Raw genomic sequence first — 13499 nt, 5'->3', positions numbered from 1 at the left:
AATCCTGTTTAGTATGAAACAAAAACGAGAAAAAAAACAAGATTATTGTCTACTTGATATAACATTCATATAGATTTGATAATGATAACCTCCTGGAAAGCAAAAGAAAAAGGGTATGACTGAGTTTATTATAAATGAAAAGAAATAAGGGAGAGGTCATAAAAAGGAAAGGTACATAGAAGTGTTTTTGTGTGTTTTCATCTCCAAACACACAAGAGGCTTTATGTTTACTACTTACCTTTAAAAATAAAATGCCTTGGGCCAGGCGTGGTGACTCACACCTGGAATCCCAGCACTTTCGGAGGCCGAGGAGGGTGGACCATTTGAGGTCAGGCATTCAAGACCAGCCAGGCCAACATGGTAAAACCCTGTCTCTACTGAAAATACAAAAATTAGCCTGGCAGTAGTGGCACATGCCTGTAATCCCAGCTACTCAGGAGGCTGAGGCAGGAGAATTGCTTGAGCCTGAGAGGCAGAGGTTGCGATGAGCCAAGGTCGCACCACTGCACTCCCGCCTGGGTGACAGAGTAAGACCCTGTCTCAAAAAATAAAAATAAAAAATAAAATGCTTTATTTTTCTAGGTGGGAGCTGCTCTAAGACCAGCCTTTTCACAAGATACACCATCAGATATAATAGCGAAAGCTTGCCAGGTAAGGAGAAAAATGGGACTTTGTATAGTTGTCTTCTATAAATTCATAGATATCTTAGAATTTAACTTGTATGAAAGAATAGAGAAAAATTTGAGAGACCAACATGGGAGGATCACTTGAACCCAGGCGTTTGAGATCAGCCTGGGCATCATGGGGAAACCCCATCTCTACAAAAAAATACAAAAATTAGCTGGGCATGGTGACATACACCTGTAGTCCAGGCTACTCCGGAGGCTGAGGCTGGAGGATATCTTGAGCCTAGCAGGTCAAGGCTACAATGACCCAAGATTGCGCCACTGCACTCCAGCCTGGGCAACAGAGCGAGACCCTGTCTCAAAAAAAAAAAAGAGCAAAACTAAATAATATTTTTATCTTGGAAATACCACAGTGGCAGTTTTCCTTTTTATTCTGTATGAAATGATGAAATAATAATTAGGTAATAAACATTGTGGTTGAAACATTGTTTTTGACCAAACATTATGAAAATTTTGCTAGTTTGTGGGTATTAAATCATCCTAAAGAGAATTTCACAATATAGACATTTCATTGCAAAATTAATCCCAGGGAATTATTCTCACCTTATTATATCTGAGGAGGCTCAAAAAAAATACCACCAAAAAATGACACATTTTCTTTTTTTTTTGGAGGCTGAGTCTTGCTCTCTCGCCCAGGCTGGAGTGCAGTGGCGTGTGATCTCGGTTCACTGTAACCTCCTCCTCCCGGGTTCAAGCAGTTCTCCTGCCTCAACCTCCTGAGTAGCTGGGATTACAGGCGCCCGCCACTATACCCAGCTAATTTTTGTATTTTTAGTAGAGACAGTGTTTCACATGTTGGTCTGGCTTGTCTCAAACTCCTGATCTTGTGATCCGCCAGCCTTGGCCTCCCAAAGTGCTGGTATTATAGGCATGAGCCACCACACCCAGCCCCCAAAAAACGCGTATTTTCTTATGCCTTTAATCAGTTTCTCTTTTTCATATGCTTCATTTTGAAAAAGGATTCATGTATTAAGCTCTATTCTTTTAGGAAATCAGGTTATTTGTCTGCTTACCTAAAGACAGAAGAGAAACAACTGTCTTCTTCCTAGTTTTCTGGAGCGCAGTGCTGTGGTCCATCATTTTTGCTTAGAATCCATGGCCAAGCTTCATGTAACCTCTATGCAGAGAAGATTCTGCAATAATAGGTTTAAAATTCTGACTTTATTCTCTCTGTAGCTGAATAGGAGTTTGCCCCTTCCTTCCAGTTTTGAGATTGATATCTCTGAAACCTTAATGGTAGGCAGTCTTCAGAGAAATTAACTCTTTTCACTGACAGGAGACCAGAGAGAGAAGAAACGTTGTTGATAAGAGATAGGTCTCTGGATCATGGTGCACACCTTCAAGTTCGACTAGGTAATTTGGTTTGGGATACTGCCACACAAATATCAAAATATTACTGTCCATATGTAAATAAGCGTATCGTGATTATGTTTCAGAGCACAGCATTTAAGCAGACAAAATCTCCTACAATGCTCCTGACCATTAGAAAAGCAAAGGCTATTAGAATTTTATCTTGTATGTGAGTATTGAATTTGCCTTAAACTTATTTCTTTTGTGGCCCTAGCTGCGTTTTTTTATAAGAAGTTTCCTTTTTTCTAGTGGCAGGCTTAAATTTGTGACCTCCTTTCCTTCTATTGCTGGGAGGAAACCTGGTTTCCTAACAGGTAAAGCTGTAGGTTACAATTTCCTTTCCTTAAAGGAAAGTAAGGAGTTGGGCTACATGATATCCTCGCCTGTTTGTTAGAACAAATGTCATGTTAAGAAACGTTAAAATCAGGGTAACTCTTCAATTATAGGAAGGACCTTCAGTTGTCACACAACCGGGTACAGTAATCAGTGGATCAATCAAAAATTATTTAAAGTAGGGTCAGATCATGAACATAATGCATACTTAAATATTTCATTTCAGCATAAAACTTTTAAATGTACATTCATTCAGCAGTCTTTTGATGTAGGGCAAAGTCTTTTCTCTGAATATTATTTTACTAATTCAGTGCTATTTTGTCATTCTTCATAAACAAACTCCATAATGCATTATCTGTGATTCTAGTTTCAGATTTTTTTTTTTTGAGACAAAGTTTTGCTCTTGTTGTCCAGGCTGGAGTACTGTGGCTTGATCTTGGCTCACTGCACCCTCCACCTCCCTGGTTTAAGTGATTCTCCTGTCTCAGCCTCCTGAGTAGCTGGGATTACAGGTGTACCCCACAATGCCCAACTAATTTTTTGTATTTTTAGTAGAGATGGGGTTTTACCATGTTGGCCAAGCTGGTCTTGAGCTCGTGGCCTCAAGTGATCCACTCACCTCAGCCTCCCAAAGTGCTGGGATTACATGTGTGAGCCACCGCACCTGGCTCTTTTTTTTTTTTTTTTTTTTGGAGACATAGTCTCCCTTTGTTGCCCAGGCTATAGTGCAGTGGTGTGATCTTGTCTCCCTGCGACCTCCACCTCCTGGGTTCAAGTGATTCTCCTGCCTCAGCCTTCCAAGTAGCTGGGATTACAGGTGTGTGCCACTGTGCCCAGCTAATTTTTCTATTTTTAGTAGAGATGGGGTTTTGCCATGTTGGCCAGGCTGGTCTCTAACTCCTGACCTCAGGTGATCCACCCACCTCGGCCTCCCAAAGTGCTGGGATTACAGGCATGAGCCACCGTGCCCGGCCTAGTTTCTGATTCTTTAATATGAAGAAAGTACTTAGGTTTTTGCAAAAAAAGGTTAGTGCCAAATTCCTAATCTTTATAATTTTCCCCAACTTTTATATTTCTACCAAATTTCACAGAAATATTTATCAAATCTTCCCCATATGTTCTTTAGTTTCCTTAGGAGTAACAACTCTTTCTTTTCATATTCATATTTAATTTCTTTTCACTTTAAATTTAATTATTTTTCAGCAGTTTTGACTGGCATTTTAAATTTTGCCATCAGTATGTCCTTAATTGGTAACAATCAGTTAAAAATGTCCTTATTAATTTTATTAAAATTAGTTTTGAATTCTTTGAGAATAAAATTTGATATAAATACTTACTCTTAACTTTTAAAACATTTTCAATGTAGGAACTCAAGTCCATTAGCCATGATTTGAAACCCAAGCGCTGTGAAAACCAAAAGCTTCTTTTTTATCATTTATTTGGCAGCAAAACCTGAGCTGACTTGTACTCATTGGCTCTGATGTGAAGCTAGTGAGATTGTAGCATTGGTTGGTTAATCTTTCTTATTGTGATTTGTAATACATTTTGTTGCAGATACATCTATGTGCTAATTATGGGGTGCTGCCACACATCTTGCTAGGTGTATTCTTTAATGAGGTTCAGGTACCTTATTACCTTTTACCCAAAAGTTGTGAACTCTGAAAAAAATCTTGGTCCAAGGATTTCAGATAAGAAAGTAAGGGCATGTAATTATTGTTGATAAAGTTGACACTATGAGACCACCCCTTCCTTCCTGAAATTCTTCCCTTGGCTCCATTGGCACTGCACTTGCCTGCTTTTTCTTTTGTTTTTCTGGTGTTTTCTTTTCAATTTCTTTATTCTTATTCTACTTGTCCCTTAAGTGTAACTATATTCCATCTGGTCTGGCTTTAAGGCTTTTTTTTTTTTAGACCTGTCCTTGAAAAAAAATTAACTAATAATACTTTAGTTATCACCTTTGTGTGGGAATTCCTAGGGTTATGTAATTACCTTTGAACTTGCTCCTGAAATCCAGACCCAAGTTTTTAATTGCCTGCTGAATATCTTTTCACAAGTCTCTTAGTGGCACTTTGAACTCAGCATGTAAAAATGTTCAAAATTAAAATCATGCTCTCTCACTTCTCATCTCCACTTAGTTTCCTTTGTTCCCCTATCATCCCCGTAAAGCAGTAGTATCACCTTCCTTCCATTCAAGTCAGAAGCTTCAACAATCAGCATTTGGCAATTGTTGATTCCTTACTCTTTTTGTATCTCCTTTCACCCTTCCCCTAAAATAGCTAATTGGTTTCCATATCCTGGGATTTCTAACTACAAGTCTGTCTCAGATGCCTCTCCTTTTTTATTCCATTCCCAGTTTGATCCATATCCTCTCTGTTCTATGGTATTGTTGAAGACACTTAACTGAACATATTACTTACTATCTATATACATTTTTTCTTATACATAAGTACTGGAACAGTTTTCCTAAAGCACAATTCTAATAATACGATCCTCCTGTCCAGAAGCCATAGAAACTCACAATTGCTTACAGAATGAGTGTGAATTCATTTTCCATGGAATTTAAATTTTACCTTAATCTAATCCCAGTTAACTTTCCTAATCACATTTCTTCCTCATGTAACTGTCCTATGTCTATACACACAAACCCCCTTAACACCTAAACATTCCCATTTCTCCTGCTAGAATTAATCTCTCCCTTGTCTGTTTTTAAGTGTCGTATTACAGTGGTAAAACATTCCCGTGTGTTCATTCAATCTGTGTTTTCTTACTTGAGGGTAGGGACTAGATTTTTTTTTCCTCTTCCTTTTTATTTTTTGAGATGGAGTCTCACTCTGTCACCAGGCTGGAGTGCAGTGGCGTGATCTCGGCTCACTGCAACCTCTGGCTTCCTGGTTCTAGCGATTCTCCTGCCTCAGCCTCCCGAGCAGCTGGGATTACAGGCATGCGCCACCACTCACACCCCCAGCTAATTTTTGTATTTTTAGTAGAGACAGGGTTTCACCATGTTGGCCAGGATGGTCTCAATCTCCTGACCTCGTGATCTGCCTGCCTCGGCCTCCCAAAGTGCTGGGATTACAGGCGTGAGCCACCACACCCAGCCTCTTTTTTTTTTTCTTTTTTTTTTAAGTCCCCTTCATAGCAGCTAGCATAACCCTTTGCCTGTGGTAAGCAGAAATTTTGTTGAAGAATTATTCAAGACTGAACTGCTTTGGGTGGAAAATTATTTCTGTTAACATTTTTGTTAAAGTACACAGTGGAAACATGTTAAGTAAGTACTATTTTGTTGTCTACATAGGAGAACAATAAAATCTGTGCTTACCATTGATATAAAAATATCAGCCGGGCACGGTGGCTCATGCCTGTAATACCAGCACTTTGGGAGGCTGAGGCAGGCAGATCACAAGATTAGCAGATCACGACCATCCTGGCTAACATGATGAAACCCCATCTCTACTAAAAATACAAAAATTAGCCAGGCGTGGTGGTGGGTGCCTGTAGTCCCAGCTACTGGGGAGGCTGAGGCAGGAGAATTGCTTGAACCCGGGAGGCGGAGCTTGCAGTGACCCGCGTCACTGCACTCCAGCCTGGGTGCCAAAGCGAGACTGCATTTCAAAATCATCATCATCATCATCATCAAAGCATAGCATTGGGTAGTTTATTTTACTTCTTTCTTTGGTTTTCTTTTGTGTTTTATCTGCTAGGAAAAAAATTATTTATTCCATTTTCTTATACAGTGTTAATTTTTTTTTTTTTTTTTTTTTTTTTTTTTTGAGACGGAGTCTCGCTGTGTCGCCCAGGCTGGAGTGCAGTGGCGCAATCTCGGCTCACTGCAAGCTCCGTCTCCCGGGTTCCCGCCATTCTCCCGCCTCAGCCTCCGAGTAGCTGGGACTGCAGGCGCCCGCCACCACGCCCGGCTAGTTTTTTTTGTATTTTTAGTAGAGACGAGGTTTCACCATGTTAGCCAGGAGGGTCTCGATCTCCTGACCTCGTGATCCACCCGCCTCGGCCTCCCAAAGTGCTGGGATTACAGGCTTGAGCCACCGCGCCCGGCCAGTGTTAATTTTTTTTACACAGAAGTTTTTGAATTCTCTTTGTCTAGGTATGTAGTACATGGATTGGAAGTGGAGTTGTCAGTGATCTCAATGATCTCCGTCGAGTACACAATCTTCTTGTTTCTTCTCTGGACAAAGTTCAGGCTGGAAAAGGATCTTCCAGCCAGCTGTACCGAGAGAGCGCCACAACCATGGAAAAACTGGCTGTTCTCAAAGCTTGGGCAGAGGTAATGACTAAACCGCAACCTGTTGTTTTTGACCCATTTATTCATCCATGAGAAAATGTTCCCCTACTTCTGTTGGTAAAAAAAAAAATTTGTTTTTTAAAAATTAACCGGCTGGGCGCAGTGGCTCAAGCCTGTAATCCCAGCACTTTGGGAGGCCACGACGGGCGGATCACTAGGTCAGGAGATCGAGACCATCCTGGCTAACACGGTGAAACCCCATCTCTACTAAAAAATACAAAAAACTAGCCGGGCGAGGTGGTGGGCGGCTGCAGTCCCAGCTACTCGGGAGGCTGAGGCAGGAGAATGGTGTAAACCCAGGAGGCGGAGCTTGCATTGAGCTGAGATCCGGCCACTGCGCTCCAGCCTGGGCGACAGAGCCAGACTCTGTCTCAAAAAAAAAAAAAGAAAAAAAAAAATTAACCCATGATATGGAATACATTTTGAAAACATATTAATCAGTTTACTGAAAACCTCTGTATTGAGGAAGGGCTGTCCTACATAATATGAGGAAATTAGGTAGGAAAAACTCAAAAATATAAATAATAGAAAATATTTTATGCCAAAAATCTTTTCTTTGATTAAATTTCAGGAGACTTGCCACCTTGATATTGAGGCCATAGGGGTTTTGTTTGTTTTTTTTAAAGGTAGGGTCTTTGTGGTCCAGCCTGGGCTTGAACTCCTGGGCCCAAACAGTCCTCCTGCCGCCGCCTTCTGAGTAGCTGGGACTGCAGGCACGCACCACAGTGCCCAGCTTATTTTGTTTTTTAATAGCTAGTTTTACCTTTTTCATTCTCACAGTCACTTTAAAAAATATATAATTACATTGTTTTAAATTCACTTTTCTAAATTCCTTCTGCCAGTTGCTATAGAATTCTTATCATCTGCCCTCCAGTGTTGAAGTAACTAATTCCTTCCTCTACCAGCTCAGTATCTCACTTCCCTATTTTCGTGGTATTATTCAGCAACAGGTAACTGAAACCACAGAAAGTAAAACCACGTTTAAGGGAAGACTATTGGAATCATAATTATTTTAAGCTTTTCCGCTAATCTAAGACTAAACTTTTCTCATTCCCTTACTTCCCACCCTCTGATTCATTCAACAGAGTGTTATTTAGCTTCAGCTCTGTCTGGTTAGCAGTTGAGAGTACGGGGGTGAGATATACTACATTTGCTGAGCAACACAAACTGGTAAACAAGTAGATGCAACAAAGGGTAAGGAGTATTATCATAGGAGAAATACGAAGTGTTTTGAAACACATAGCAGAGGCACTTACAATAGACTGGAGGCTCAGAAGTAGTCTTTTTGGAGAAAACGATGTTTACACTGAAACATGGAAGATAGGAGGAGATACCAGTTAGGCATGAGGGTGAGGAGGAGGCTGTGTGAAGCTCAGTGCTGTCAGCTCTTCCTCTTTGAATCTTCAGCACCTTCCTCTGTACATCCTCTAAAACTGCATACATACGCCAGGCACAGTGGCTCACGCCTGTAATCCCAGCACTTTGGGAGACTGAGGCAGGCGGATCACCTGAGGTCAGGAGTTTAAGACCAGCCTGGCCAACATGGTGAAACCCTGTCTCTACTAAAAATAGAAAATTAACCTGGCATGGTGGCACATGCCTGTAATCCCAGCTACTTGGGAGGCGAGGCAGGAGAATTGCTTGAACCTGGGAGGCAGAGTTTGCAGTGAGCTGAGATCGTGCCATTGCACTCCAGCCTGGGCAACAAGAGTGAGACTATGTCTCAAAAAAATTAATTAATTAATTTAAAAAACTGCACACATTTGTCGACGACTTTATTCTCAGGAATATTTAAGGATATGCACAAAAGTTCTGCTACAAGGGTATTTGTTATGGTGTTATTATTCACAAAAAAGTGGAAGTAACCTAAATGTATTTCTTGATCTTGAAAGATGATATTAAGTGACTAGAAAATTGGGGTAGGCCGGGCGTGGTGGCTCAAGCCTGTAATCCCAGCACTTTGGGAGGCCGAGATGGGCAGATCACGAGGTCAGGAGATCGAGACCATCCTGGCTAACATGGTGAAACCCTGTCTCTACTAAAAATACAAAAAAAAAAACTAGCCGGGCGAGGTGGCGGGCGCCTGTAGTCCCAGCTACTCGGGAGGCTGAGGCAGGAGAATGGCGTAAACCCGGGAGGCGGAGCTTGCAGTGAGCTGAGATCCAGCCACTGCACTCCAGCCCGGGTGACAGAGCAAGACTCCGCCTCAAAAAAAAAAAAAAAAAAGAAAAGAAAATTGGGGTAGAAATTATACACACACACACACACACAAACACACGCATTATTATGTAAAAAACTGTGAGTATGTTTACATAACTGTCTGGACTGTTAACAGTATTGTATCTGAGTAGTAGGATTATGTGTGGTTTTAATTTTCATTTTGCTTAGGTTTCTGATTTTTCTCCTTTTTTGTGTAATATTTATAAGAAAAATAAGCCTAAAATTTATTTTAAAATAGATCTGAAAGATATATTCTCATATTGCAGGTAGCAATGTAAAATATAGAACCTTTTTAGAAAGCATTTGGCAATGTCTATTCAGAGTCATAAAAATATTTGTAAACACTGACCCAGTAATTCCATTTCTGGGCCTATATTCTAGTGAAAAATATCCAAAATATGGAAAAGAGGTAAGTTTACAAAAATGTTTACTTGCAACAGTATTTATAACATGAAGAAATGAATATCTTTTGTCTTCAAAAGCTGTATTTCATCTTTCTAAGATTCCCAATGCTAAGTATAGAATGAGAAGTAAATATAAAATTTCAACTGTGGGAAAACTGGTGGATACATCATGGGTCATCCACTGTAAGTCATTAAAATAATGATTATGGACCAGGCGCGGTAGCTCAAGCCTGTAATCCCAGCACTTTGGGAGGCCAAGACGGGCGGATCACGAGGTCAGGAGATCGAGACCATCCTGGCTAACCCAGTGAAACCCTGTCTCTACTAAAAAATACAAAAAAATAGCCGGGCGTGGTGGCGGGCGCTTGTAGTCCCAGCTACTCGGGAGGCTGAGGCAGGAGAATGGCGTAAACCTGGGAGGCAGAGCTTGCAATGAGCTGAGATCCGGCCACTGCACTCCAGCCTGGGCGACAGAGTGAGACTCCGCCTCAAAAATAATAATAATAATAATAACGATTATGAAAACTGGTATTCACGTGAGAAAACCCTGTGACATGTTTATCAGTAAAACTAAATACGGAATCTCTACACAAAATTACAACTTACAAAGATAGAATATAAAAACCCAGAAATTGAGGTTATGAGGCATTTTTAACTCTTATTTTCCCAACTTTTTATAGCATGATTATTAAAATAAAATTATGTTGAGGAAAAATGCATACATAGACCTTAAAGTCTTACAGTGACACCCTTGCTTCCCCATTGCCTGCAGAGTAAAAACTTCAACTACTTCCAGCTTATAACCTGTGCTCAGTCTATATGAGAAACTTGCTCTTTACTTAGATTACCATGCAGTTTCCTATTTCTGTGCACTTGCTCTGGCTATCCCTCTGCCTGTAAGCTCCCTTTCCATCTTTGCCTGTGAGCAAGTGAACTTCTGTCCTTAAAAACTGTCTCACCTTTCTGACACTCCCAAGGCTAAGATGTGTTTATCTGTGATGTTCCCTGAGATTCATGAATTCATTGCGTAAACTGCCGAGTGTTCATTAGGTACCAGACACTGCCTACGCACTGGGTAGAGTATACTAGAAGATAAATCATTAAAAAGATTATCTTTATAGAAGATAAATAATTAAAACCAAGTATTTAAAAGTTTCTTCTTTTAAGCACTTTTTCACTTCCCTCTCATTATAGTATTAGCCTGTGAATTCATGGAAAGCAAAAACTATGTATTATTTGTTTTTGGTTTTTTTTGCTTCCAGTCTTAGAACAATAACAAATTCAAGGCAAAAGGTGCCTACCTAGTAAGGATTTGATGAGTGAATGGCTGGATATACTTAAGAGTGCTTATCGTGACATTTTCTTAAAAATGTTAGTGTTTGGGCACTTGGGGAGGCCGAGGAAGGTGGATCACCTGAGGTCAGGAGTTTGAGACCAGCCTGGCCAATATGGTGAAACCCTGACTCTACTAAAAATACAAAAATTAGTCGGGCGTGGTGGTGTGTAATCCCAGCTACCCGGGAGTCTGAGACAGGAGAATCACTTGAACCTGGGAGGTGGAGGTTGCAGTGAGCTGAGATTGCGCCACTGTACTCCAGCCTGGATTACAGACCGAGACTCCATCTAAAAAAAAAAAAAAAGTGTTATAAAAAATTTAGGGGGGAAAACAAGCGTGTAATCACTAGAAGATATGACTATGATATATTCATAACTTTGGAGAGCCAAAGTCCCTATTTTAGAATTTAGTCAATTACTGTATATTTTCTCTGTGCTATAAGTCTGCTCAGTGTAGGAGTAGGGGTAAGACACAGTGCTTCTCATCAAGAAACTTGCAGTGTGCCTATACGGATACTGTACTTAGGCTTTCTCGTTAGATACAATGGACATAACACTGTGGAGGGAAGACAGTTTTCTCAAGATGTTTATCTAGCGTAATTCTTTTCTTGCTTGCTGTCATTCCTTTGTTTTTTGTTTTCTCATTAATACGCTATTCAGCTTTGTATGTGCCAGTTGCCAAAGCCTAATGTATTATAAAAACAAAGGAAAATAAATATGATTCAACAAAGAAGAATCTTTGAAATTATATTTTAGGAAAGTTGCTTTAATGTCTTTTTGGCTCACAAACTAGAGAGAAAGGATATATGTATGTGACTAGCAGATTATATTGGCCAGGCTATCTGTTGTAAAGGCTAGATTGCAAAGTATCATTTAAGGCCTGTGTAAGGAGGAGTTTAGAAGGATATTTATGGAAATCCTTTCTGATGTCTCTTTTCACCTCTCAGCTGCTTACTTTGAATGCCTGGTTGTCTAATAAGTCTAGGAAGGTGGAGGCAGAAAAAGAGTTATACCCTGTGGCAAAAAAAAAAAAAAAAAAGTTGGGGGGTTGCTTTGTCAAGTAGAATGAGGGAAGCCAGAAAAAACTCCGAGAAGCCTACTCAAGGAACATGCCATCAGAGGAAGTCAGAAGTCAGATCAGTTTTTTAAGAAAAATACCTCCAAAGCAAATGGAATTATTCTTTTGTGTTTATCAGGAAATCGTGGAGTTGTATATACTTTTTTTTTTTTTTTTCTTTTTTTGAGACAGGATCTCAAATCTGGTGCCCAGGCTGAAGTGCAGTGGCATGATCATAGCTCACTGGAACCTTGAACTCCTGGGCTCAAGTGATCCTTCTGCCTCAGCCTCCCACGTAGCTGGGACTACAGGCATGTGCCACCATGCCTGGCTAGTATTTTTGTTATTTTTTGTAGAGATAGGGTCTTGCTATATTGCCCAGGCTGGTCTTGACCTCCTGGCTTCAAGTGATTCTCAGCCTCTCTAAGTGCTGGGATTACAGGCTTGAGCTACCATACCCAATCAAAGTATATACTTTCTTTTTTTTTTGAGACGGATCTCACTATGTCGCCAGGCTGGAGTGCAGTGGGGCGATCTCGGCTTACTGCAGCCTCCACCTCCTGAGTTGAAGTGATTCCCCTGCCTCAGCCTCCGGAGTAGCTGGGACTACAGGTGCCCACCACCATGCCCGGCTAATTCTTGTATTTTTCATAGAGACAAGGTTTCACTATGTTGGCCAGAATGGTCTGGATCTCTTGACTTCATGATCCACCCATCTCAGCCTCCCAAAATGCTAGGATTACAGGCGTGAGCCACCGCACCTGGCCAAAGTATATACTTTCTAATATCTATACCCAGTTATCTTTGATGATTTAACTGTATTTTTATAATAACTTAAAATATCTTACTGTTTTATCTTATGCCTTGTTATTTTGTCCTCCTAAATATCATCTTAGGTATATGTGGTTGCTATGAATATTAAAAAGGAAGCAGAGTCAAAACCAAAAAGAGCAATTAAAAATACTGATGATGATGATGATGACTATGGTACCATCGATGAACTGCCACCAGATAGTTTAATAACACTGGTACAACCTGAGCTGCCAACACTCAGTCGCCTGTGGTTAGCAGCATTAAAAGATTATGCACTCTTGACTTTACCAGCTGAATTTTCTAGTCAGCTTCCTCCAGATGGTAAGTATTACATTCTGAGTTTACTTTTATGGAGTTCAAAGTAGTAGTTAAACAAAATAGAGACGGTATAGGCTAGCAACAACAGTTACTATAGTAACACTTTAAATTCTGTGACTTAAGTTTGATGTCTCAGAGTACGTACTCTATATTGAATTTGTAGATGGAAGATATAGCATAGAGCTTTTTTGTTGGCTGAAGCAAACATATTAGCAAGCACTGTTACAATAATAGCTGTGTGAGCTAGGGTATTCTAAATAGCTATGGATAACAAGTCATTATGCATAACCATAGATGTATATTGCTGTACTGTTCAATGTGTGTATTTTCATATTCTATTTCAGATTCCTAGTGTGCCAATAAATTATGTTCCTAAAGTGCTTTGCAAATTGTACTTTAGTTTTCTTATTGAAATCATTATAGAAACCATCAACATTTTTTTCTGTTTAGAAAGTGTGTTATCAGTTCCTACTCGAAGAACCCCTTCTCCTTCCTGTATATTAATGATAAGAATAATGGAGTTTCCCCTACCCTCTTTTTTCCTTCCTTAATCCATCATAACAGCAAGGAGTGATGAGGAAGTCCTCAGTGTTAGTAGTGGAAACAACAGGAGGTGGAGAGGATTAGCAGAAGAAGAAAGAAACAGAAGGAAAAAATGGAGTTCCCTGGTTATGGTAGAAAGAGAA

General features: G+C 40.2%; 1 protein-coding gene across 6 annotated transcripts in view; it reads left to right on the top strand.

The window, feature by feature from the left end:
- HEATR5B (HEAT repeat containing 5B) overlaps positions 1-13499 on the top strand; it is a 108501-nt gene that overhangs the window by 69348 nt on the left and 25654 nt on the right. For 5 of the 6 annotated variants that reach the window (XR_002732431.2, XR_002732432.2, XM_023216346.3 and 2 more), the window contains exons 26-28: positions 583-651; positions 6469-6648; positions 12579-12816. Coding sequence is in view for 4 of the 6 variants with exons in the window: in XM_023216346.3 (XP_023072114.1) it covers positions 583-651; positions 6469-6648; positions 12579-12816 (487 nt within the window). In the remaining 2 variants the exon portion in view is untranslated. The remainder of the gene's footprint in view (positions 1-582; positions 652-6468; positions 6649-12578; positions 12817-13499) is intronic. The other variant, XM_023216349.2, reaches the window with a different exon arrangement.

This window comes from Piliocolobus tephrosceles, chromosome 15 (assembly GCF_002776525.5).
Source record: "Piliocolobus tephrosceles isolate RC106 chromosome 15, ASM277652v3, whole genome shotgun sequence".
In the NCBI taxonomy this organism is placed as follows: domain Eukaryota; kingdom Metazoa; phylum Chordata; class Mammalia; order Primates; family Cercopithecidae; genus Piliocolobus; species Piliocolobus tephrosceles.
Note: the sequence above shows the minus strand (reverse complement) of the source record. Positions and strands in the feature narration are given on the sequence as shown.